At 37.1% G+C, this 24,039-nt stretch overlaps 2 protein-coding genes and 1 non-coding gene across 6 annotated transcripts in view; all 3 read right to left on the bottom strand.

Annotated features, from left to right (window-relative positions):
* Nucleotides 1-4,454: 4,454 nt before the first annotated feature.
* On the bottom strand, nt 4,455-10,018 carry LOC140822549 (KH domain-containing protein At5g56140-like). Its single transcript, XM_073183321.1, has 7 exons — nt 9,702-10,018; nt 9,136-9,221; nt 6,610-6,755; nt 5,743-5,862; nt 5,530-5,646; nt 5,245-5,388; nt 4,455-4,675 (listed from the first exon to the last, which is right to left on the bottom strand). The coding sequence occupies exons 1-7, from the start codon at nt 9,815-9,817 to the stop codon at nt 4,526-4,528; spliced, it is 879 nt and encodes a 292-aa protein (XP_073039422.1). The 5' UTR covers nt 9,818-10,018; the 3' UTR covers nt 4,455-4,525.
* Nucleotides 10,019-11,662: 1,644 nt separating this feature from the next.
* LOC140822555 (uncharacterized) overlaps nt 11,663-24,039 on the bottom strand; it is a 29,493-nt gene continuing 17,116 nt past the window's right edge. For 3 of the 4 annotated variants that reach the window (XM_073183328.1, XM_073183347.1, XM_073183343.1), the window contains one exon: nt 11,663-12,688. In XM_073183328.1, coding sequence (XP_073039429.1) covers nt 12,497-12,688 — 192 coding nt within the window. In that variant the 3' untranslated portion in view covers nt 11,663-12,496. The remainder of the gene's footprint in view (nt 12,689-24,039) is intronic. The other variant, XM_073183337.1, reaches the window with a different exon arrangement.
* On the bottom strand, nt 21,258-21,363 carry LOC140824861 (small nucleolar RNA R71). Its single transcript, XR_012116480.1, has one exon. It is a non-coding gene; the product is annotated as a small nucleolar RNA R71 (small nucleolar RNA).

Genomic DNA, 24,039 nt, shown 5'->3' with positions numbered 1-24,039 from the left:
GGAGCTTGGATATGACATCAAAAAATCTTGATATGGCGTTGCAAATTGTTGAGGTACCACATCAACAATTAAACCAAAATATTCGAATATCAAAAGTTTGTGAACAAAACAAAATTTGACAAGTTATTGGCCAGTGTTACTCTATTTAAATATCATTAATTTTAATTAGACCGTAGCTAATTTATGATTAAAAAAACGGCTCAAAGAAGTTTGATGGGATTTATACTATATATAAATAAAATTTATATCTACATTAAAACCAAATTTCTCCTGAATTTTACAAATTTGATCTAATTTTCTAATTTTTTTTAGTGGGATTCCAAAAAACATTTCAGTATAACTGGTAGATGAATTGGGTATATATTAACTTATATCTCTCGAATGTCGTTCATTGATATATAAATTATTCATGATAATTAATATATGAACTTCTGAATATGTTAATTAATTTTTTAAAATGTGATTCATGCATAAATTTTTGTGTAGCTTTATTCAAAATAAAATACTCAGACTCATGCGTAAAATTTTCACTTCTCTTAACCAATTGAATGCTTGTCATTTTACCAAAAGTTATATAGTTAGTTATAATGATACAACTCAAATCTTTGAAATATGAGAGCTCAAACATTATATTTCGATCGACCTACACAACAGAGACAATTATTCTACCAAACAAAATACACAGTAATTTCAACAATAGTAAACATTTGAAGAGCAATTGCCTTTAATACTTTTGAATACAACAACAAATGAGACATTCGTGACAACCGAAATTGCTTTTTATAAACATATTAATACATAATATTTAGAACACACATGCATGCATTTCACGACTCTCCAAAATTCGAAATACTCGATACGGACCGGTCCGATGACGTAAACGACTGGAAGCCCCGGATGAAAACCATTCCATTTCTTTAAGGCCACCCACCACCACCACCAGCCCCACCTCCGAACCCACCGCCACCCAACGCTCCTCCACCAGCACCTCCCCCACCTCCGAAACCACCACCACCAAGCCCACCTAAACCGGCTTATAATTAAATTCCTGATAAGCTATTCTTTCAACTCAAAACACTTCCGATTGACTCTTTCATTATTTTGTCATCTTTCTCTCCTTGACTTCGAGTCTTCAAAATCCTGTATTCTATTGCATTTGGGACGACTTGCACATCATTTTCTTATATTATATGTAATAACAAAATATATTATAGATACGTTGAATAATTAACTAATAATTTTTGGAAAAATAACTTTTCTAAAATAACTTCTAATTTATTCCTTGCCTGTAAAAACATCCAAAGTAGAACTATTACAAAATTTTTTTTTTGAAATCACAAAAATTATTTTTAAAAATGTCATTTTACAACTATTTCTAAGATTTTTCAAGTTAAATATTGATAATTAATCATTTGAAAAGACATTTTGTGGGGACCCGGACGCTAATCAACTTCATAATCATCATTGGGACTAATTAATCAATTATACTAAACAGGGTCTTAGATTTTTTTTTAAAAAAAAACAATGTAGTGAAATAAAAGCATATATACATCTTAGTATAAAAGTACAAATCCTGTACCACATACATTTATTCAACTAAGGTTTAACAGCTAATCTCAAGTGTCCAACCCTATCTCTAATCCAAGTCCGGAGCCTCCACTCTAATCACGATCTCTCTTTATCTCCTCAACCCTGATCCTGTCCCACCTGTTGTCATGTACACATACAAACAAGACAACAGCCAGATAATTCCGGTGAGAATATAATCCCAGTATAAATCAACGAAACATGCAATCATATAAACAAATATAAAGCATGTAACAGATAACAACAATATGTATCAAAATCTGAAACATAATCAATATCAGACTGTCGACAAAGCTCGTAACTCTACAATTCAGACTAGACTCAATCCTAGTCTAGGGATCCCGGTTTCCAGAAGTTGGCATTCCATATCGATCACCAGTAATAGAAGAAATTCCGATTCTATCCACATCGATATGGTATTAATCACCAGTAATAGAAGAAGCTATGATTCTATCCACATCGATATAGTATCGATCACCAGTAATAGAAGAAAACTCTGATTCTATCCACATCGATATAATATCGAGCATCAGTAATAGAAGAAGTTATAATTCTATCCACATCGATACAGTACCGATCTCCAGTAATAGAAGAAGCTACATTTCTATCCACATCGATAGCCAATCATCCGGTGACAGACTTTGGCACTATTGCCAATACAATATCTTGTGAGATCGTGCAATGTGTCCGTGGCGATCCCGCCACTACCATGTGCTTCTGTCACAAGATTACTCGTCTAATACCTGCTATCTATAAATCAAGAGAACAAGTACATCAATCAAATCAATGCAATAAAGTAAAGTATGTGATTTAGGGAAACTCAAGTCTAAACCGACTCAAGTCGATCTCCCAATACCACATTGACTTATACCTTTATCTTCTTGGTCTGACGAATACGAAGTCTCGACTTCAACTCTGTCCATACCCAATCTGATAATGACAATCGAATAGATACAATATCAGTAGATAACTCAGTTCAAAACCTGTTTTGAATCAATACTCAAATCAAAACATAATCTGATCAATGCCAATCGACATATGATATCACAATACAATCTCAACCAATACCAAATCTGATCAATATCAATTTACGGATGTTTCGACGGCATAATAATACAATCTCGATAACTCCGTCAGTCCCAACATCACAGATATAATAATCCGGCCCATAATCAATATCAATACAAAATATCATTTCAATTCTGCACAGTCTCGCAATATCGGTAATACAATCTCAGTATATATGAATCAACAACTTATCTGATTCAAGTCTGAATAATATCAATATACCCAGTGATGCAATATAAATCAGATATCAATTCAAATACCACATAACCAATAATACCATAAGTCTGATATCAATTTGGTATAATTACAATCGAATCACTTCTGAAAATTCATAACAATTTCATACACAGTCTGTTTTTCAATCTGACTTCAGATATATAATGCCTACTGTATCAGAAACACCATATATGATTCATATTCAATTTTGACAATACCATAATTTCAAAACATATCAAAACGTAACAAAACTTACGTCCAGTTGTAGCTGTCGTCGCTAAGAACTCGGTACTATACTCAGATTTAAAATCAGACGGACGGATTTCTCCCAAATCGACTTAAACTTTTCGAAGGAAGTTAAACTCCCCTGACCCTCCGTTTCTTTTCCTTTAATCCATCTGAAGGAATATAGGCTGATATATATATATATAGACACACACACACACACGTTGCATAAGTAAGGCCAAATGTCTTGTTCTTGTTCTGCATAACTCGCGCATATGCGCGAGACCTCTTGTCTCAATGCTCGGCTTCGCAAGCCTCAATCCGGCGCATATGCGCCAAAGCTTCTGTCCCAAAACGTTGGCTACTGGACTGCTCGCGCATATTCATGTATTATCTTGTCTTTCCCGGTCCGATCTTTTCTGTCTATAATCATATCGATTACTCAATAAATTATTTCAGATTAATCTCAGATTACGGTAATAAAATCTCGGGCCTTACACATTTTCATCGGCTTATAATCAAATTCCTGCAAGAGTCAATATATCCAATTAGTCAAGTGGATATGACTACGACTCTTGAAGAAATTCAATTTAATTTTTATGCCTCATAAAATAATATAATTTAATCTATTATATATCTTTTAATTAGTCTCTATTCACCGTTGTTCATTAACGACATTGCATGGGAACCATCGAGATCTGTCCTTAATTTAACGACATATTTTCTCTTAACTATCGCAAAATCCGTCGCAAAATCCGAAAAACCGTCGCAAAATTTAGGGACGATTACTTTAGCAACATTGTGATAAACCGTCGCTAAATAACATTAGCGGCGGTTTATCCGCAAATTTATTTTTTTTTAAACCGTTGCAAATTTTTTTTTGGTAGTATTACTTGTTGATTATATTTAATTATAAAAATTTGTCCACCCACTCTCTTTAATCTACTTTTTCAAATTCAAATCCAGCTCTTAAACATAGAATGAAACAAAGGCTGGATAAATACAGAGTTACAAAATCGAGGTAATGGGGAATACAATCGCTTCTCTAGCAAAATGTTAACTAGCTAGAGAAAAAAATTTTAAATAAAAAGCAAAAACTTGCAATAAATGGAATAATCACATTCACAAGCTATTTTCTCACAAATTCCATATTCACAAGCTTGCAATAAAATGAAGTAATCACATGAAAATGTGAGCAAAGACAATGCATTAACCAAACCACCTAAGCAAACATACAAACATGCAAGCCTTCAACCGAAGGACATATCATATTAACGTATTGATGACAAATTTAATAAAAGCACGATTCATACGATATACACCATCCAGTACCAGTGTCTCGATGGAAGCTAGAGGAATCGCTAGCACCGTGGAACATGTGGCTTTGAAACATCTGTTTACTGGAAGAACGAACTTTAAGGTTCGAGCGTTACCCCTGGGTTTTTGCCCTTTTCATTCCGAGGCTGTCATGGAAGGGGGATACAGAGCCAGACATTTGAGAGCCTTCTTCTCGAAGTGTACCGTTGAGCATTGCAAGTTCGCGTAACTGCTGCTTTTTGAAGAAGTCTTCAGATTCATCCTGTGTTACGTTTTTTTTTTTGGCAATTGCAATCGATATCAGAGTCAAAACACAGAGATTATTAAGTAGGAAAAGGAAGACAAGACAGTCAGAGCATCGAGAAATTTGAGGATGGGATTTAGCCAAACAATATAGGACAATGTTTTTAGAAAACAATTTCGTTTTCATGTCAAATTCTTCAATAGAATTTCTCAGAAATCTACCGTTGTATCATTCTTATTTTTTCCAACGTCATCTTTATTTTAGATTCAACTTTTTATCATTCCTCAAAAATACTATACTTTTGTTTTAAAAATTTAAAATACATCATACACTATCAAAATAAATAAACATACACTATGTCACATTATTAACTCAACAAATTCTTAATAAAATGATATCTGCAAAACATGGATCACATTTTCCAAAAAAATCTTCTCTCAAAACACCCAAAAACGCCACAAAACATTACCTTAGTTTTCAGAAAAAAATAGACATGATTTGAAATTTCTTCATTTGAAAATATGAGTGTTAGTTCTGCTGCTAGAACAATGCAACTCAGGTATTTGAATGGTGGAGGAAAGCGTTACCATTGGTTTAAGCAAATCTTCAATTATCTCCTGCGCCTGCATTAGACGGGAATCTATTATCTCAACTGGCAATTCTGCCTCAAGAAGTATGTGGAGTGGTTCGTTCAGATGCTCGTATCCTGGTTTCCCTCTCATCATCTCTTCCTACATATAGCGAAGTGTCAAAACTCATTATTTCTGCAGATTCTGATCAAAATAACGCATGCAGAAAAATGCAAGTGCCAGATAGAAGGAATAATCAGTCAGAATCACATCCCAGGCACACACAAGCAAAACGAATATTACCCTCACTGGGTCCTTGATGCTGCCACGCCCTCTGATCAGAACACGGCAATCAGTAGTTGCTTCGACTCGCTTCAAAGAGTTCCCTCTAGGACCAAGAAGGCGGCCGACAAAATTGAACTGCAAATCCAAATAAAAGGGATCAAGTCATCAAGAAACAAAATAATCCCAAAACTGATATGAGAAAACCATTCAGAGAACGTAACAAAGAAGTACATTGGGATATTGATCAACTGGTATGTCAACGCGGATAGTTTGCTTGACTATGAGGCCAGATGAACTACCTTGGGAACCGAGCCAGTTCTGTGCAGAAGAGGACTGCATCAAACCTGACATCTGTATGTGATAACTCCATAGTGTTATGGAAGAAAACATGAAAATAAAGAGAACATTCTTAAATTCTTCGTGATTAGGATTTTACCAAGTATAACTTCGAAATATTTTTAAGGACAAAATGATAGACAAGAACAAAATATTTTAAAAATCCCAAAAATGTTTGATTAGCAAAACCACGGCAGCAAAGAGCCTCAACTACTGTTATTGTGGTAATTATTCAATGCTCACTAACATAAAAAGCAGAAAATGATCCTCATTTCGTAACAGAATAAGGTTATCCAGCTAGTTAGCCAGAGAAGAAGTAAAGCTTTTTCCCAAGTATGAAGCAAGTTACAAAACAAAGCAAACCACATGTCAATACTTTTATGGAAAGGGGAAAGAGAATAACACACATAATAGGACCAAAGCTAAACCATGAAGCAGGTACCTAATACATTTGTGAAACTCATAGCTATAACCTGGTAAAATTAAGTTGCAACTTGCTCACCAGATGTCAGATCAATGCAACAAAACGACACCAAACAAATAACAAGTGAAATCCCAAAATGAATATGTAAAGATAATCCTACGTCATTCTTGAACTCGTTTTAGAACTAGCTGTCATGAGAAAAGCCTAACTTAAAGCTAAAGCAAGAAGAAGATGTAACCAAGTCATAATTCAAAAGTCGAATTACTTCTTGATGTATATTCTAAATAAGTAAAAGAAATAGAACAACAAAAGGTAATGTTAATGGCTAATATCCATACTTCTGTTTGAAATGGTGATGCCCATCTGCTGACATTAGCTACTCCATTTGAATATATTCCTCGTGAAGCCTGAGGGCTTGCATCTTCAAACCCATTTTGTTCTAAAATGGATGCATTTCCCAACAATGTAGATACACGTGATATCTCTGCTTCGAAAAGATGAATTTCCAATAATAAGATGTTAACATTGGTTAAAAAATTAGTACATAGTTTTCTCAGCACGGATAAACAACACCTAGTCTTGATAAGTTAATTAAAGTCGAGAAGTTTCGTGAAAAAGAAAAACAAAGAAAGACAGGGAGAACTATTTTATTTGAAAACTTGTGTTCTAGCTAGCTTTTGTTTAAAAGAAACGCTTAAAAAGCCAAAATCTACAAAATGTATCTTTTATACTTCTTTAATAGCTCTCCTTCAAAACTTAAAATAAGCTCTTTTTTACTGCTTTACCCGAACAAGATATCAAAAATCTTCTACCTTTTTTAAGCTAAGTGTTTCTGTATCCAAACTGGCCCTAACATTGCATATGAGAGATTGGTTTGTGGTTAAAAACAAGTTGGGAAAAGCGTATCTTTGGTTTTCACCCAACCCTATGCAATGGCCATGGAAGCCCCTGGTTTGGAAGCCGGGTATCCTCCCATATCATAGATTGTTTTCTGGAATTTTGCTCATGGGAAATTTCTGACAAAGGATTGTCAGCCTTATATTCTAGATAAGTTATGTATCCTTTGCAAACAATCGGTCGAGTCCTTTGAGCATTTGTTTTTCTCATGTCAATAAACAAGGGAGTTATGGATAAGATTCAAGAGGTGGTTGGGGATAAAGAAACTCATGGGGTCGGCTCATGCTTTGCTTCGAGCATTTAGGAGTCAGTATCGAGGGTCATCCAAGGTTATGGAGATCTGATATGCGGCTATTGCAGCTACTATATATTATATTTGGGATATGAGGAAGAAAAAATTATTTGAAGATGACTACATTAAACCATAAGTTCAAATTTTGATATATAGGATACATAACTGAGACTGAAGATGTAGCCTATGCATCTTCATATATTTAGATGGAGCCTCAGGGCATGCACTGTGTATTTGCAGCTGGAGATCCATGGTATGCTCCGTGTATGTGTATGTTCCTAGGTATGCCCATCGTAGTTGTTTGATTGTCTATTTTTGGTGTCTTTTGATTGTCTATTTTTGGTGTCTTGGCACACCATTTGGTGTCGATTGAGTTTGTATCGGTTATCATTTCCTGAGGATGTCCAGTGTATATGTACAAAATCTTTTTACCATTTTTTCATGGAAATTTATTTCATTTTAAAAAACAATAATAATAAGAAATTAAAGGGCTTCTAATTCACCATTGATAATCTCACTAAACACAAAGTTGTGGCAGAAGATTACTTGAAAGGTATTTCTCAAGTTAATGGTGGTGTTACATGATTTTAGGAAGTTATATTAGGCACCACATTGATTACGATGACACAAATGGTAGACCATCGACTGCATTAGCTTTCTTGTAACTAAATACATATTTGAGATATTTTGTCCAAGGTGAAAACATTGCAGATCTAGGTAAACTGATGATGATGATTTTCAATGGTACGAACGCATTATTGTAAGCATTATATTGCCTACAGTGCATGAGGTTGGTTTCCGGCCATATCCATACGATTTATTTGTTGCCAGACAAAATAATTTTCAACAAAATTTTAGCACACCAAAAATCATCATTAGGGTTAGTTCCTGGGTTGACATGGTTGGGCCATCAGGTGGTTTTGGCACTTGTTGGGCTTTCGTTACAAGAAGTTTAATCGGTTTATAAGGATGATTATTTTGAGTGTTTTCCACTTGATTTTAAAACTAAATTCGATTTAATTCATTGGTGTTCAATATTTCAAGAACCGAGCTATTGTAGCTCAACGATTATCCCTCAAATCAATTCTATGAGCACTACTGGTCCATTTGATGTTTTTGATACCGCATGGTCATTTGATGTGTTTGACACTGCAGGGCCATCTAGACCAGCAGCTGCTTTTGATATTGCTGTCCCATTTGGTGGTTTCATGCTACTTTTTTCTAATACTAATTAAAAAAACCCATAAAAAAACCACAGAAAGTGAGAGGAATTGAGCTCAGTATATGTTCTCTATTGACAGAGAATTAAAATGTCATAGAGGACTTAGCCCTTAAGTCCAGTCAACCTGGTAGAACAATGACTAAGAGAAACAAATAGATACCAAAGTTATTCAAGTTTCTGCCAATCATATTAAACAACAATCCGAACAAGTAGGCTTGCATGCTTAATCTAACATTACAATACGCAATGCCCTACTTATCGATGATTGTGTTTTAAAGTGGATACGCGCAGAGTATATCATCTCAAGTGTTTCTAAGTAAACATTGAAATTGAGTGATTAGTTGTTATCAGTTAACTTCACCTAACCAAAACACAGGAAGGAAAACATTCAGAGACATTTCTTTCGTGGTAGTATAATCAAATGATAGAGAACATATAAAGCTATATACATGCCTTGATTCAAAAACCGGTAGCTGTGTGTAAGCACGGCCATAAATGGATAAAGAGAGTTCCGTTCAGCAAGCAATTCTGATAAATACCTATCAAAGTGAAACAGTATTTAGTTTTAGCACAGAAAGTAGCAATGGAAACATAAGAAAGAAAGGAGAAAAACGGAGTTATAGAACAATCAAATCCAAGAAAATATGCCCCATCAAATTCTTGCTTAGTTAAAATATATCGTGATTCTGTTTTCTCAAGAGGCCGGAGAAGAACCAAGGGGGGTGGTGATCAACTGCGGGGAGACCGAAGAATATAAAAGGACATTAAATCAATCAAATCTTGAGATGGTCTCTGCTTACCAAACAATTGAAGGAAGGAAGCAATTGTCACCATACATCTCACAAGATTCTACTCAATAACGGAAGAAACAAATAAAAGAAAAAACAAAGATCCACGGGGAGTCGACATCAAGTCAAAACCATCGATTCCTCTCATAAACAAAAACTATAAATAAAGCTACCGATTTCTTCAAACACAACACTTGATACAAAAAACCACAACAAGAAACAAGAAAGTACTTCTCTTGTTCTACTACAGCAGAAGCGGAGCGAATTCCGGCAGCTCCAGCACTGAAGCGCGGAGAGTGAGGACCGGATGGTGACGGTGAGTATGCCATATACCTTCCAGACGACATCCTTCCCGGGCGGAGACGGCTGCCACCTGCAGACAAAAACAGAGACGGAAGAGAGGACAAAACTTAACACAGGTGTATGTTCTGACAGCTGTGCAGCGCTGAATCCTAAAAATCTACGAGAAAATTCTACGTTGGATCCATGCGAGATTCCTATTATTTCGCCAACGGTGCGTGCTAGCTACAGCATGTTGAATATCGTTTGTCAGATGTTTTTCTTTTAAAAATTAAATAGAAAATTATATATTTGAAAGTTAAAAATAAAAAAATATTTAAATTAAAAACATTATAATATTCGTTTTCGGAGGATAGTCAAAATAATTTATTATTGTTAAAATAATGAAGAAATAAGTTCTTGTTTTTTGGATATGTTATTTTTAAATTAAAATAAAAATCAATTATATATTTAATAACTAAATATGCAATTATCTACTACTAGACTCGGTATGGGGAATAACTTTATATGTAATAAATTTGTGTGAAATATATAATGATTATTTTAGAGTGATTCTATAATTTAAAGTTAATGTTTGAGTTTCATTTTGTTATGTTTTATTTTCTTTTAAACTAATAATATGATGAATTGAGTATTTTGGAAAATAAAATTTTTTTAGAGACAAAGGCAAACTATCGTCCCCTATAGAATGTTATGAGTAAATAATAAAATTGAATAATTAAGATCAATAAAGAAAAATGGTAAGTTCAATAGTAGAAGTAAAAATAATTTATAAAATGTCTAACGATATAAACATTTGTAGACATTAGTAATATAAAAAATGGATGTGAATTCAATACGTAAAATTTGATTGAGATTTGAAAAATTGATATATAGCATCTCTTTTATGTCTTCTCTCTTCTCTTCTCTTCTCTTCTCTTCTCTTTCTCTTCGTTTTTTTTAATCAAGAAGAGTGATTCTCGAACTCGAGTCACTCTCATTTTTTTGGAGTATGATCTCATTCAATTTTTTTTATCTACAGGATGATGACATCAATTACAAAACGTTTCTTATTAACACCCTTTTGGCGAAGCTCATTCTCAGCATGTCTTCTCTCATAACCTCTTTTAATCTTACAGGGAGATCTCAATTGTAGTCCAACTTCTATCATAATTAAGGGTTGTTGATGTCAAGAAGTCTCCTGCTTTGTTTTGTTCACAGCTCACTCTAGATATGATGCATGATGACTTCTCATTCTTTAGCGAATATTTCTTACATTGGGATACCAAATTGAACGAGGATGAATATTATGCCCCTACTCTATAAAGCCACTTTATTACTATCTCTGAGTCGATTTCAAACACCACCTTATTGTACCCTGACTCCCATGTAATTTCCAAGCATTTGTATACGACCCATAGTTCCGATTCCTCACTTGTGCAAACGCCGATGTTATCGATGAAGCCCTTGATCCATTTTGCATATTCTTTTCTCAGGAGACCTCCTCCACCTACCCTTGGCCTTGAAGATTAACGCATCCATCCACATTCAGAGCACACCATTCTTTAGGTGGAGGAATCCACTTAATGGACTGATCTTTGTAGGCATTCATGTTATTGACATTACTTTCTTTGATGAGAAACCATCCCTAATATCCCGATATTGTTACTTGATCCACTTAATCTTCAATCTGACCTCCATCTTATTGTTTCTAAACACATAATCATTCATCCATTTCCAAATTCACCAAACTGCAATTGTGAACATACTTCTCCAGTCTGCTATATTGTCCGTTTGTCTATCTCTAGATAAATTTTCCATCTTCCATTTGTCAAAGTTAAGCCTCCAGACGGCGTGATTCTTACTTTTGGAGTCCAACTTGCATGACGTGCCTCTAACTTTCCTGCACTTGCAGAAAATATGGTGAATCTTACTTTTTGCAAGAGGCGGACCTTCTGGAAGCACAAAGAAATTTCTGCAACAAGTTGGTTTATGTACTTTTTGAATCTTTAGGCGGCCCAATATTCATTCTTTTTGCTTTTACTTGTTGCAGAAATTTTTGGTTTATGACATGTGAGAATAGCATGTTATTATTTGAGAAGTTCACAACTCGCAAGAATGGAGTCTACAACATGAGCATAATGGTCAAATAGAAGCTAACATTATGGATTTTACTAGAGTTGAATCCAATGGTCCTCATTGATTTTCACAAATGAGATCCATTGAAATAATCACGGATCTCACATATAAAAATAATTGTGGATTTTTGGATATACATTTGTGATATTACTCCAAGGATAGGTTGAACTAAACCGAGGATAAGGATGTTTTATGCAGTTATATCACAAACAGTCGAAACATCATGTATGGAGTTCGATATAGATTAAAAGATTTAAATGTGCACAAGTTATATTATCTATAACTTTTGATACACAACAATGTTCTGGTTCGTGGCAAGAATAGATTAAACACATGTAAGAAGCCTCCATTCCGCTTCCCACTACCCATAGAGGCTCAAAGCTCAAATACTCAAGCCATTTGGTATCCAATCCATAAGATAGATGCAACACTTCGCAAGAAACTCAGCATATATCTCTTGTTCAAATCCGAAGTATTTCTAAAATGATGCATTCATAGCCTGTCAAGAAACTTGCATCCACATAATGCAAGAATTCTACATCACAACCTTGGAATAAGTAGTATCCAGTCAAACTCCATCAACATCAGCATCCAATTTCAATCACCTTTTATGTTAAGCTTGTGTAACGAGTGGGAAACCCCGTTTTAGTTACGGATACTTTGAAACTCATTTTCTTAGTCTGAGCTATTTTTACATCTTCCGGATCAGGCTCGGGAAAATCCACGTGGAATGAGCCCTGTTTGATTGGTACAGGCAAGGTGACTTGTGCTGATTGCTCCTTGATATTGTTGTAAAGCTGCTGGTGGAAGGGATAATTAAATGAAAAACAGTCGCTAACAATTTTCAATTTTGGTCGTTCAATCATCCACATGTGAAAATGATGTGGTTTCTACCATCAACTTCTATCAAAGTTCTAATGATCCTCCCAGAAATTTGGCAATATGGTGAGAACAATAATTTTCAGAGTTTAAAAGTTTCCTCGTGACTGGTCGAAACTAAATAAATGGCCTACCTTCAACAAGTCGTCTCTTTTGACTAAAAACAAGGGATACTGTAATGCCCGGAAATTTAATCCTAGTAATCTATAATTATTGATATATAATTTGATATGATTATGAAAGGATTAATCGGAACATGAAAATAAGACGACATGTGAAATTCGAGGAAGTTGGGCAGAGAGTGTGGCGCCCGAGCGGTGGTTTTTGACCGCCCGAGCGCCAATGTTCAACAGAAATGTGTCTCGGGCAGAAGATGTGGCGCCCGAGCGGTAGAATATTACCGCCCGAGCGCCAAGGGTGCAAGTTGAAAATCTTGGGCAGAAACTGCCGCGCTCGAGCGGTAGTTTCTTACCGCCCGAGCGCCAGTCATGCAAAACGTGAGAATGCCACTTGGTCTCTCGTATGCAGCATGAGTGTATATATATATATATACATATAAACGTTAAGGATCAGGAAAGAAAGGGAAAAGAAAGCTTTGGGGAAAGGCGTCGTTCGTAAATTTCGAAATTAATTTACGAGAAATCTGTCCGTTCGATTTTGAATCTGAATACGGTATTGTGTTCCTATCGACGTCGACTACAACTTGACGTAAGTTTTGCTACGTTTTGACATGTTTTGAAATTAGACTATTGTCAGAATTGAATAGGATTCGTATATGATGTTCTTGTCATGTTAGACATCGTAAAATCGAAGCCAGATCGAAGAATAGGCTGATTATGTAACTGTTATGATTTTTGGAGTCGATTTGACTGAGAACTCATATCAGATATGTATGGTTATTGAGATTATGACTGATATCGACATTAATTATGAGTTCTGGTATTATATCTGTGATGTTTGGACTGACGGGGTTATCAAGACTGTATTGTTATGCCGTCGAAACATCAGTTGATTGATATTGAACAGATTCGATAGTGATTTTGATTATATCGTGATATCGTCGATATGGATTAGATCGTATCTCAATTGACATTGATCAGATTTTATTGTGATCAGAACATGTATTGCATTGAATATTGATATTATATCTGTTCGGTATTGTTATTACCAGATTGGGAATGGACCGAGATAGAGTCGGGACTTCTTCTTCTTCTTCTGAGCGAGAAGATAAAGGTATAAATTAATGTTGAGTTGGGATTGCACAACTCGGGTGAGGTTTGACTCGAGTTTCCCTAAATCACATACTTTACTTATTGCATTGATATTTGCATTGAGTTGATTGATATACTTGTTCTCTTGAATTATAGATAACAGGTGTTAGACGAGTAATTTTGTGACAGAAGTGCCTGATAGTGGTAGGAGTACCACGGGCACATTGCACGATGTCATGAGATATTGTATTGGCGGAAGTGCCATAGTTTGTCGCTGGATAATTGGCTATCGATGTGGATAGAATTATAGCTCCTTCTATTACTGGTGATCAGTATTGTATCGATGTGGATAGAATCATAACTTCTTCTATTACTGTTGATCGATGTTATATCGATGTGGATAGAATCGGAGTTTTTTCTATTACTGGTGATCGATACTATACTGATGTGGATAGAAACAGAGCTTCTTCTATTTCTGGTGATCGATACTATATCGACGTGGATAGAACTGGAGTCTTTTCTATTACTGTTGGTCGATATGGAATGCCAATGTCTGGAAACCGGGATCCCTAGGCTAGGATTGAGTCTATTCTAAAACGTAGAGTCACGAGTTTGAGTGACAGTCTGATTGATTGATTCTGATGGATGTTGAATTATGTTCCTGATATTGGTACATGCTTAGAATAGACTTTATTCTTGATATGGATTTATGTTCCGGATTAGGGTACATGTTTAGAATATGATTTATTCTTGTTATTAATTCATATCATGACTTTGATATATGATATGATTGTCTGTTATACGCGATTATATGGTTTAGATGATTGCATGTATACATGATTTATACTGGAATATTTATATCTCACCGGAGTTATCGGCTGTTGTCTTGTTTGTATGTGTGCATGTCAACAGGTGGGCTAGGATCAGGGTCAAGAAGAGTACGAGGCTGGACTAGATAGCGTGGAGATCCGGGCTTTGAAGCAACTTAGGATTCAGCACTGATATGTAGTTGAACCTAGTCGGATTATTGTAGATTATACAATAATTGTATGTTATGTTTAATATGTAATTTGAATTTAATTACATTACGTTCCCGCTGTGTATTTTAGAAAAAAAATTTAGACCCTGTTTATTATAAGTGATTAATTAGTCCCAATGACGATTAAGAACTGGATTAGCGTCCGGGTCCCCACAACAGGTGGTATCAGAGCCTAGGTCCTTGAACTGTAGGTTCCTTAGCACTGAGATAGAGGAGAGTGAGCGGGGTAGAATGAGTTTTCTTTCCTTGCATGTGTTGGCTAGCATATGATTGAGTATAGTCATAGTTGTCAAAGGCGAGCGCCTCTCGCCTCAAGGCGAGAGGCGCCACCAGGCGTGGGCGTTGCGCCTGGGGCCATCCCAGGCGCAACGATTCCCAAAGGCTCGCCCAGGCGCGCGCCTGGGCTTGCCTTGGAAAGGCTCTCGGGTGCGCCTGAGGTGCGCCTGAGTTGCTTTTTTTTTTAAAAACAAATTCAGTAACAGAGATGTTGCATTTTGAAAATACAACTTCTCAGTTTTTTTTAATAGTAACTTAAAATGTAAAAGCCCAAACCAACCCCAAACGTAACTTCTCAGGATGATTGAAGAATTTTAATTGTGTTACTTATTGTTATGAACTTATTAATTATTTGTTGTTTTGTGTGATATTGTGACTTAATTATTTCATATTTTAACATATTATTATAAGCTAAATATATTTTTAAAAAAAAATTAAAAATGTGCGCCTTGCTTCAGTAAGAGGCGCGCCTCGCCTTGCGCCTCGCGCCTCAGGCTCCAGAGCCTTTATGCACCTCGGTGCGCCTTGCGCCCTTGACAACTATGAGTATAGTGTGGAATTACATTGTGTATGCTAGCATGATATTATGTTTTACTGCCTGGATTTATATGGCACATGATTGAAAATAATGTTGAAACTACATTGTATATGCTAAGATTTCAGTATGTTTTTACTGTATCTTAAGCTACATGTTACCTGAATATCTGAGTTGATTTGGTAATATGTATTATTTGAAACTGGATCAGAACCAATTCTTGATCAGAGGTAAGCTGATCAGGATTGGGATTGAGACGGATTTGTCTCTTGTTACTACTAACGCCTGTGATTATCAGATATTCCTCCTAGAAGGATTCCAGAACGGGGTAGTACATCGTATGATCAGATGGATGTGTCTGAAACTCTGATGGAAACACAGATGATAAGGTTTCAGTCGTTTCAACCACCGATATTGAGGGGTGTTGAAGCACCAGCTGATTGTGAGACTTGGCTGGAGGAGATTGAAATGTTGTTTGAATTTCTGGGATTCACAGATGAGTGCAGAATTAAATTGGTTGGGAATCAACTACGGGAAGTCGCTAGGAGTTGGTGGCTGATAACCCGGGAAGCCATAGCACAGCGTGGTTTCACGATTACGTGGAAACTTTTCAAAGTTGAATTTTATCAAAGGTTTGTACCTCTATCATATCGAAAGGAATGGAGTAATTCCTTATGTATTCAGTTGATGACTGAAGATGAGCCTATCAGGGATTGATTTACTAGTAGCAGGAAGTTTGCTATAGGCTGGCAGATGAGATTTCAGGTTGGTCCTGTATCAGGGAGAGTGACTTCGGCCTTGATGTTATTCCAGGTATTGGTTTCATTTGAGAATTTCTTATAGACTGATATTGATTGAATTGAGAGAAATGATATATCAGTTGAAAGAATTACTGCTTGAAAGTTAGAGTTACATCTAAGTATATGTTTCTCTGTAAAGTACTTCAGTTCCAATCATGGGTTGATAAATCCTGTGCTCGGAAGTGTTCTGATGATTTTATGCTCGTTTTATCTATGATCTTTTGATATATTCGTAGCATATGATTGATTGAATCGAACAGTTGACATTTATATTGAATATTCTGGGTACTGAGAGTGTTGTATACAGAATTGTTTGGATATGAATTGGGATTGTAACAGATTGTATTCAGAGTCTGTGATATCTGAAGATAGTATACTGATTGATTGTAGCACTGTGAGACCATGGTCAGTGGCTGAGAACGACATTGAATACAGGAGAACGACATTGAATATAGCAGAATTTTCGAAATGTCAGAAATTGATTCTATGCAGTTATTAAATCAGTATTGTGTATTGATATTCTGAATCTGATCTGATATTGTTATCATTCTGAATCCGTGTTTGATACCGATTGTTATGAACCGTTGAGCTTACACACAGTTCAGTCGAGTCAGAACTGATTTTGAAGATTAAAGCAGTTCAGAAGTTTGAGCAGACTGTCCAGAACTTGATTTTGATAGTCAGAACTGAATACCAGGTATGTATTTTTCTTTAATTTATATTATTAACTGATTTGTTTGTGTCAGATATTCGAATTGGAACTTGACAGGTATTGTCAGATGCACACAATAGTAGATTCAATATTATTCTGGTAACAGGAAATGTGTGATAATTCGAATAGACAGTTTTGAAGTAAACAGATGAAAATCAGTTATGTCAGAATGTGTATTGAAATGTCTAAATCGCTGACAGATGAAGACAGACAGATAGAAACTTTTAGATTAATGATCTTGATATTTGATTTCTAAATAGAAATGGGAATACATTTCTATAGATGGTGTGATGACACTACTGTAATCTTGCCAAGATAGTGGTTATGATTGAACGATTGTTCAAATCTGTATACGTTATATGGTACAGGATGGCGTACAAATATGACCAGACGACTGAGAGAGATGTCAGAAAAGGAGTCAGATTGTATTAAATGCCAAAGTTGATTTTATAATTTTCGTTTGATTTTATACTTTTGGCTGAGTGTATAACATGATTTTTCATCTATGATTTATAGATTGACGGATAGTCGGAGTGAACTATCCTGATACTGGAGGATATCCAGGAAATGTAGTGCTGGATTATAGCACTAGTTGACATGATTCATTGTCACTTTTAAACTATTGTATGATAATAGCTATTAAACGAGTATCGAAATAGCTTGAGTTGAAGTATTGTACCGTGAGAACTGTGAATTTCCTTCGTATGGGAATGATATTACAGTGATGCTTGAGAGCAGATTTGCTAAGATCAGTGATCTGATAAAGAAAATAGAACTGATTCAGAAGAAAAGAGGATAGCTCATAATACATAGACTAAATATGCTAACGTCGGATGATGATTGTTAGTATTTGAAGCCGAAGATTGAATATGTCTTTGACTGGGATTAACAGATAAGGATATTGATTGTTATGAGTTGATTGATTGGTATATACGGATGTTGTATAGCCATGGTTCTGAGGTTGATTTTATCACGAATGATGTTGTTGATATGAGCTTATTGCATATTCTGTACATCTCCTTCCGGTATCTGATTTGAGATATGATCTGATTATCTGTATAACACGAGTTGAGTGTTTGTGATTTCGGGGACGAAATCATATCTTAGAGGGGGAGAAATGTAATGCCCGGAAATTTAATCCTAGTAATCTATAATTATTGATATATAATTTGATATGATTATGAAAGGATTAATCGGAACATGAAAATAAGACGACATGTGAAATTCGAGGAAGTTGGGCAGAGAGTGTGGCGCCCGAGCGGTGGTTTTTGACCGCCCGAGCGCCAATGTTCAACAGAAATGTGTCTCGGGCAGAAGATGTGGCGCCCGAGCGGTAGAATATTACCGCCCGAGCGCCAAGGGTGCAAGTTGAAAATCTTGGGCAGAAACTGCCGCGCTCGAGCGGTAGTTTCTTACCGCCCGAGCGCCAGTCATGCAAAACGTGAGAATGCCACTTGGTCTCTCGTATGCAGCATGAGTGTATATATATATACATATAAACGTTAAGGATCAGGAAAGAAAGGGAAAGGAAAGCTTTGGGGAAAGGCGTCGTTCGTAAATTTCGAAATTAATTTACGAGAAATATGTCCGTTCGATTTTGAATCTGAATACGGTATTGTGTTCCTATCGACGTCGACTACAACTTGACGTAAGTTTTGCTACGTTTTGACAAGTTTTGAAATTAGACTATTGTCAGAATTGAATAGGATTCGTATATGATGTTCTTGTCATGTTAGATGATAGGTGGTGTTTTTACGTGTTTATTGCATTAGTTTTAGTTGTGTTTGCATTGTGCATGCATGCATTTCATCTACATTTTGTTCATTTTAGAGTAATCATTGGCATTTTATCATGTCTCACTCGTGTGTGGTGAATCTGCAGGAAAAATGGTCGGACAGCGGAGAAAAATGTGGAATCCAAGAAGTTGGACAGAATACTTGGCGCCCGAGCGGTAGAAATTTACCGCCCGGGCGCCACAGAAGACCAGCCGAGGAAACAAGACAGAACGTTGGCGCTCGGGCGGTGATTTTCTACCGCCCGAGCGCGAGAAGGTGTCTTCGGAAGCCATCGTTACAGAAAGTTGGCGCCCGAGCGGTACTTTTATACCGCCCGGGCGCGAGAAGACAAAGGGCCAAGACAGAGAGTGTGGCGCTCGAGCGGTATATTTCTACCGCCCGAGCGCGAATGCCGCACAAGTCCAGCAACTTACAGAGAGTGTGGCGCTCGGGCGGTAGAAATATTTTTGGAAAATTTTGGACGCTATTTCTTACCTTATTTTGGATGGGGGTTGCTATGGAAAAAAGGATGGGTCGACTTTTGAAGAGGATTCAGACAGATTTGGAGAGCCAAAAAGGATTTTTGGGGAGAGCTTTTGCACTTGGATTAAAGATTCGACGGTTTCCGGGCATCGTTCTTCGCAGATTTCGTCACGCCTAGTATTTCTAGTTTATTTTTCTTTGTTTAAACATTGTTTTGCTTATTTTAATTATGAATTCTAGTAGCTAACTTTCATATTTGTTGGGATTGAAGGGGATCCTACCCCAAACTTTTAGTTGATTAATTTATATTTTGAGTTGTGCGTTGCTCTTGATTGTATTACGATTTTTATTGTGTCGTTTGAGCGTAGCTAACTCTTACGACAATTTTATATCACGAGTGAGTTCGAGAGAATAACTAGTGATAGGATCGAGTAGTATAATCTGCGGATCTACAATTTGCATAGACATATGAAATTGGATACGTGCCGATAGTCATAGTCCTTAGGGTCGAAAACTAGGGGATTTCATCAATCGAAATGCGGTTCATTCTTGATAAATGATTAAAGACATTTAATTACTTCATTGAGTGAATTAGTTTGGCATAGCTCGAGAGAGCGTGTTCAATTGAATAGGAAATCATGTCGGAAGCGTAGAACACAATCGAACGAATTAATTAATTAATAAGGGGTAGGTGAACCAGAAGTCCCAACAAATTCTTTTATCATTTGAAATTTAATCCATTGGTTTAGCATTCATATTTTATCATTTAATCGTTGAACTTGTTTATTTAATTTTCTTGCATTTTAGTAGTTATAAACAAACAATCAAATTTCGTCGCTAAAGTTTTAATAACTAAAATAATAATTGTTAAATACAGCCTCCAGTGGAACGATACTCGTATTCATATACACTATACTATTACTTGACATCGTGCACTTGCGATTTATTTTGAGCATACAAAATCATATTTTTATTGGGGATTTTACTGTGCAAGTTTTGCTCGATCAAGTTTTTGGCGCCGTCGCCTGGGACTGTTAATCTATAATTATATTTTTAGTTATTTTCTTTAGTGTATTTTATTTTTACCGAACTAACACTCCATATTTTAATTCAGATATCTCTTCCGGTGCATGCCAAAGTCACTTGACTTGGAGCCTGAGTGTGACCCTGAAATTGAAAGGACTTTCCGCAGGCGAAGACAACAGCAAAGACTTAAGGAACTGATGGAGAGGCACGAGCCAGAGCAGGAGGCGGAGCGCCAAAACGAGAGACGAATTGAGATGCCACGCCGCATACCCATGTTAGAGTATGCCCAACCTTCTTTGGATGGTGCACGCCCCAGCATTGTGAGGCCGATTGTGCGGGCAAACCAATTCGAAATAAAACCAGCCATTATCCAGATGATTCAGAACACCGTCCAATTTGGAGGAACTGCTGTGGACGATCCAAACACACACATCGCGGATTTTCTTGAGATTTGCGATACTTTTAAATTTAATGGAGTTTCTGATGATGCTGTTAGACTGCGTTTATTTCCTTTCTCTTTGCGTGATAAAGCTAAAGCTTGGTTGAATTGTTTACCTGTAGGTTCGATAGCTACATGGGAGGACATGGCGAAGGCGTTTCTCATCAAATACTTTCCTCCATCGAAGACCATGAAGCTGCGGGCAGACATCACAATATTTGCTCAGTTCGATCAAGAGTCACTATATGAGGCATGGGAGCGTTTCAAAGACCTATTACGAAGATGCCCACATCACGAGTTGCCACTTGGGTTAGTCGTTCAAACCTTCTATTATGGCTTGCTCACTCCTAATCGTACTATGATAGATGCTGCTGCTTGTGGAAATCTATTGAGAAAAACTGCTGAGGAAGGGTATGAGCTACTGGAGGAGATGGCTGCTAGCAGTTATCACCCTCAATCTGACAGGAACAATCAACGGAAAAGTGTAGGGATTCACCAGGTAACTGATTTATCTGCTATTACTGCACAACTTGATGTGTTAAACAGGAAACTGGATGGCTTGAACATGGGTGGCACGGCTATGCGTTTGCAAGAGGTATTCTGTGAGAAATGTGGGGGTGAGCACTATGTGAAAGACTGTCAAGATGACAATCCATTCTATGTGCCCGAAGGAGCACCGGTGCATCAAGTAGGAGTCCAAAACCGCCCAAGGCATGACCCTTATTCGAACACATACAATCCTGGGTGGAGGCAACATCCTAACTTCTCATGGGGCGGTCAAAACAGTCAAACTAGACCGCAAGGAGGACAACAATATGGCAAACAACCAATGTACAGATCCGATCCTCCTAGAGAAGAAAAGTCCAACTTGGAGCAAATGATGTCTAAGTTTATTTCATCCACTGAAACTAGACTTCAAAATCAAGATGCGTCGATTAAGGGGCTCGAAACTCAGATTGGGCAATTGGCCAAGATGATAGCAAATCGAGAGCCGGGCACCTTGCCAAGCAACACCGAAACTAATCCAAAAGAGCAAGTGAAGGCCATTGAGTTGAAGAGTGGAAAGATTTTGGAGCCTAGAGAGAAAGAGAAAAACCAAGTATCGGATGAGCATGCTGAGGCGTCAAAAGGTAAGTCATCTAACTCTACACCAGCACCCACGGCACATCCTAAGATTGTTATCCCCCCGCCTTTCCCCGCAGCATTGAAAAAGGCAAAACTAGATGCACAATTCGGTAAATTTCTTGAGGTGTTTAAAAAATTGCATATCAATATTCCCTTTGCCGATGCTTTAATGCAAATGCCTAGTTATGCCAAATTCTTAAAGGACATCTTAGCTAACAAGCGAAAATTGGAGGATCACATGACAGTGAACTTGACTGAGAGTTGCTCTGCTTTGGTGCAAAACAAAATCCCACCGAAACTAAAAGACCCAGGGAGTTTTTCTATCCCTTGCATGATTGGTGATGTTTTTCGTAAAGCGTTGTGTGATCTTGGTGCAAGTATTAATCTGATGCCCTTATCTGTTTTCAGGAAACTCGGATTAGGAGAGCCTAAGCCGACGAGGATGTCTTTACAACTGGCTGACAGGTCTGTCAAGTACCCCCGCGGAGTGATTGAGGATGTGCTAGTGAAAGTGGACATTACCTGTCATTATTTCTGCCGCTTTGACAGATGTGATGGAAGCCAAACTAGTGGAGGTTCTAAAAGCGCACAAGGGCGCATTTGCATGGAAGGTGGCGGATATCAAAGGGATCAATCCCTCAGTCTGCATGCACAAGATATTGATGGAAGACAAGTACTCACCTCTTGTGCAACCTCAGCGAAGATTGAATCCTAATATGCAAGAGGTAGTGAAAGCTGAGACGATTAAGCTTCTCGATGCAGGTATTATCTATCCTATATCTGATAGTGCATGGATAAGTCCTGTTCAATGTGTGCCAAAGAAGGGTGGTATTACTGTGATTACAAATGATAAGAATGAACTAATACCCACCAGGACTGTCACGGGATGGCGTGTATGCATTGACTATAGGAAATTGAATGATGCCACCCGAAAAGACCACTTTCCCCTCCCTTTTATTGATCAAATGCTTGAGAGGTTAGCGGGTCATGAGTTTTATTGTTTTTTAGATGGGTATTCTGGGTATAACCAAATCATGATTGCGCCCGAGGACCAAGAGAAAACCACTTTCACTTGTCCTTATGGCACTTTTGCTTTTAGAAGAATGCTCTTTGGTTTGTGTAATGCACCCGCCACCTTTCAACGTTGCATGACCGCTATATTCCATGATATGATAGAAATTTTTCTTGAAATATTTATGGATGACTTCTCTATTTTCGGACCGTCTTTTGATGACTGTTTGCAGAACTTGCAGGTGGTGTTGATGAGGTGCGAAGAAACCAACTTGGTGGTCAATTGGGAAAAGTGCCATTTCATGGTACAAGAGGGCATTGTCCTAGGGCACAAGATTTCGGAGCACGGGATAGAGGTGGACAAGGCGAAAGTGGAAGTCATCAAGAAGTTACCACCTCCGGCGTCCATAAAGGGAGTTAGAAGTTTTCTAGGCCACGCCGGTTTTTATCGGCGTTTCATAAAAGATTTTTCAAAAATTGCAAAACCTCTCTCTTCTTTACTTATGAAAGATGTGCCATTTGATTTCACTTCTGACTGTTTACAGGCATATGAGAATCTGAAGGAGCGCTTGGTGACGGCTCCTGTCTTGGTGGCACCGGATTGGGATCTACCTTTCGAGATAATGTGCGACGCCAGCGACACTGCAGTGGGGGCCGTGCTTGGCCAGCGACAAAACAAGGTATTTCATACAATCTACTATGCAAGTAAGACCTTAGATGAGGCTCAATTAAATTACGCAACAACTGAGAAGGAATTATTAGCCGTAGTGTTTGCACTTGACAAATTTCATTCATACCTTGTTTTGTCCAAAATAATTGTTTTCACTGATCATTCGGCCC

Source organism: Primulina eburnea, chromosome 2 (assembly GCF_022965805.1).
Source record: "Primulina eburnea isolate SZY01 chromosome 2, ASM2296580v1, whole genome shotgun sequence".
NCBI classification, from domain to species: Eukaryota; Viridiplantae; Streptophyta; class Magnoliopsida; order Lamiales; family Gesneriaceae; genus Primulina; species Primulina eburnea.
Note: the sequence above shows the minus strand (reverse complement) of the source record. Positions and strands in the feature narration are given on the sequence as shown.

Coding starts and splice junctions, on each gene's coding strand:
- LOC140822549 (XM_073183321.1), bottom strand. CDS start 9,817: ATGTCGTCTGGAAGGTATATGGCATACTCACCGTCACCATCCGGTCCT. Junction 6,756..9,135: donor CTACCGGTTTTTGAATCAAG/GCATGTATATAG, acceptor TTTTCGAAGCAG/AGATATCACGTGTATCTACA. Junction 5,647..5,742: donor CAGTTGATCAATATCCCAAT/GTACTTCTTTGT, acceptor TTGGATTTGCAG/TTCAATTTTGTCGGCCGCCT.